This window comes from Trachypithecus francoisi, unplaced genomic scaffold (assembly GCF_009764315.1).
Source record: "Trachypithecus francoisi isolate TF-2019V2 unplaced genomic scaffold, Tfra_2.0 Lachesis_group14, whole genome shotgun sequence".
NCBI classification, from domain to species: domain Eukaryota; kingdom Metazoa; phylum Chordata; class Mammalia; order Primates; family Cercopithecidae; genus Trachypithecus; species Trachypithecus francoisi.
This window is the reverse complement of record NW_022681459.1, coordinates 17276917-17277836: the sequence shown is the minus strand read 5'-3', so window position 1 is coordinate 17277836 and position 920 is coordinate 17276917. Positions and strand designations below refer to the sequence as shown.

Sequence of the window (920 nt, the reverse complement as noted above, 5' to 3'; positions counted from 1 at the left end):
GTGCTCTCCTGAGCTACAGAAGGAATGGTCTGGTGGTTAAGATAAAACACAAGTCAAACTTATTCGAGTTGTCCACAGTCAGCAATGGTGATCTTCTTGCTGGTCTTGCCATTCCTGGACCCAAAGCGCTCCATGGCCTCCACAATATTCATGCCTTCTTTCACTTTGCCAAAGACCACATGCTTGCCATCCAACCACTCAGTCTTGGCAGTGCAGATGAAAAACTGGGAACCATTTGTGTTGGGTCCAGCATTTGCCATGGACAAGATGCCAGGACCTGTATGCTTTAGGATGAAGTTCTCATCTTCAAATTTCTCCCCATAGATGGACTTGCCACCAGTGCCATTATGGCGTGTGAAGTCACCACCCTGACACATAAACCCTGGAATAATTCTGTGAAAGCAGGAACCCTTATAACCAAATCCTTTCTCTCCAGTGCTCAGAGCACGAAAATGTTCTGCTGTCTTTGGAACCTTGTCTGCAAACAGCTCGAAGGAGACGCGGCCCAAGGGCTCGCCGTCGACGGCAATGTTGAAGAACACGGTAGGGTTGACCATGGCTAGTAGTACAAGAATTTCCTCGGCGGCAGCGTCTGCAAAGCCCCATTATCTTATTAGGAGCTCATAGTGAAGAGATAAAGTTCTTCATTTTTTGAGAATATAAATTCTTGTGTTTAATCAGTTTACCTTTAAAGTTGTTGTTTGGTTTGCAGGTTTTTATTAAGATGAAACTTAATGTGCTCCTTAACTACACATTACTTGGGAGTTGGAGATTCCGAAAAAAAAAGTAGGATTTAATGTTACGTTTATGCCCAGTTTGTTTGACATGTCTTTAGCCTTGGGTGTTCCACAAGCATATTTGCTACCAAACCTGGCCCAGCTGAATGACTTGAGCTAAGAGCAATTTGAGCAGATCGTCAA

General features: G+C 44.1%; 1 protein-coding gene across 1 annotated transcript; it reads right to left on the bottom strand.

Annotated features, from left to right (window-relative positions):
- On the bottom strand, positions 1–599 carry LOC117095667 (peptidyl-prolyl cis-trans isomerase A-like). Its single transcript, XM_033232273.1, has one exon. The coding sequence runs from the start codon at positions 555–557 to the stop codon at positions 60–62; it is 498 nt and encodes a 165-aa protein (XP_033088164.1). The 5' UTR covers positions 558–599; the 3' UTR covers positions 1–59.
- Positions 600–920: the final 321 nt, after the last annotated feature.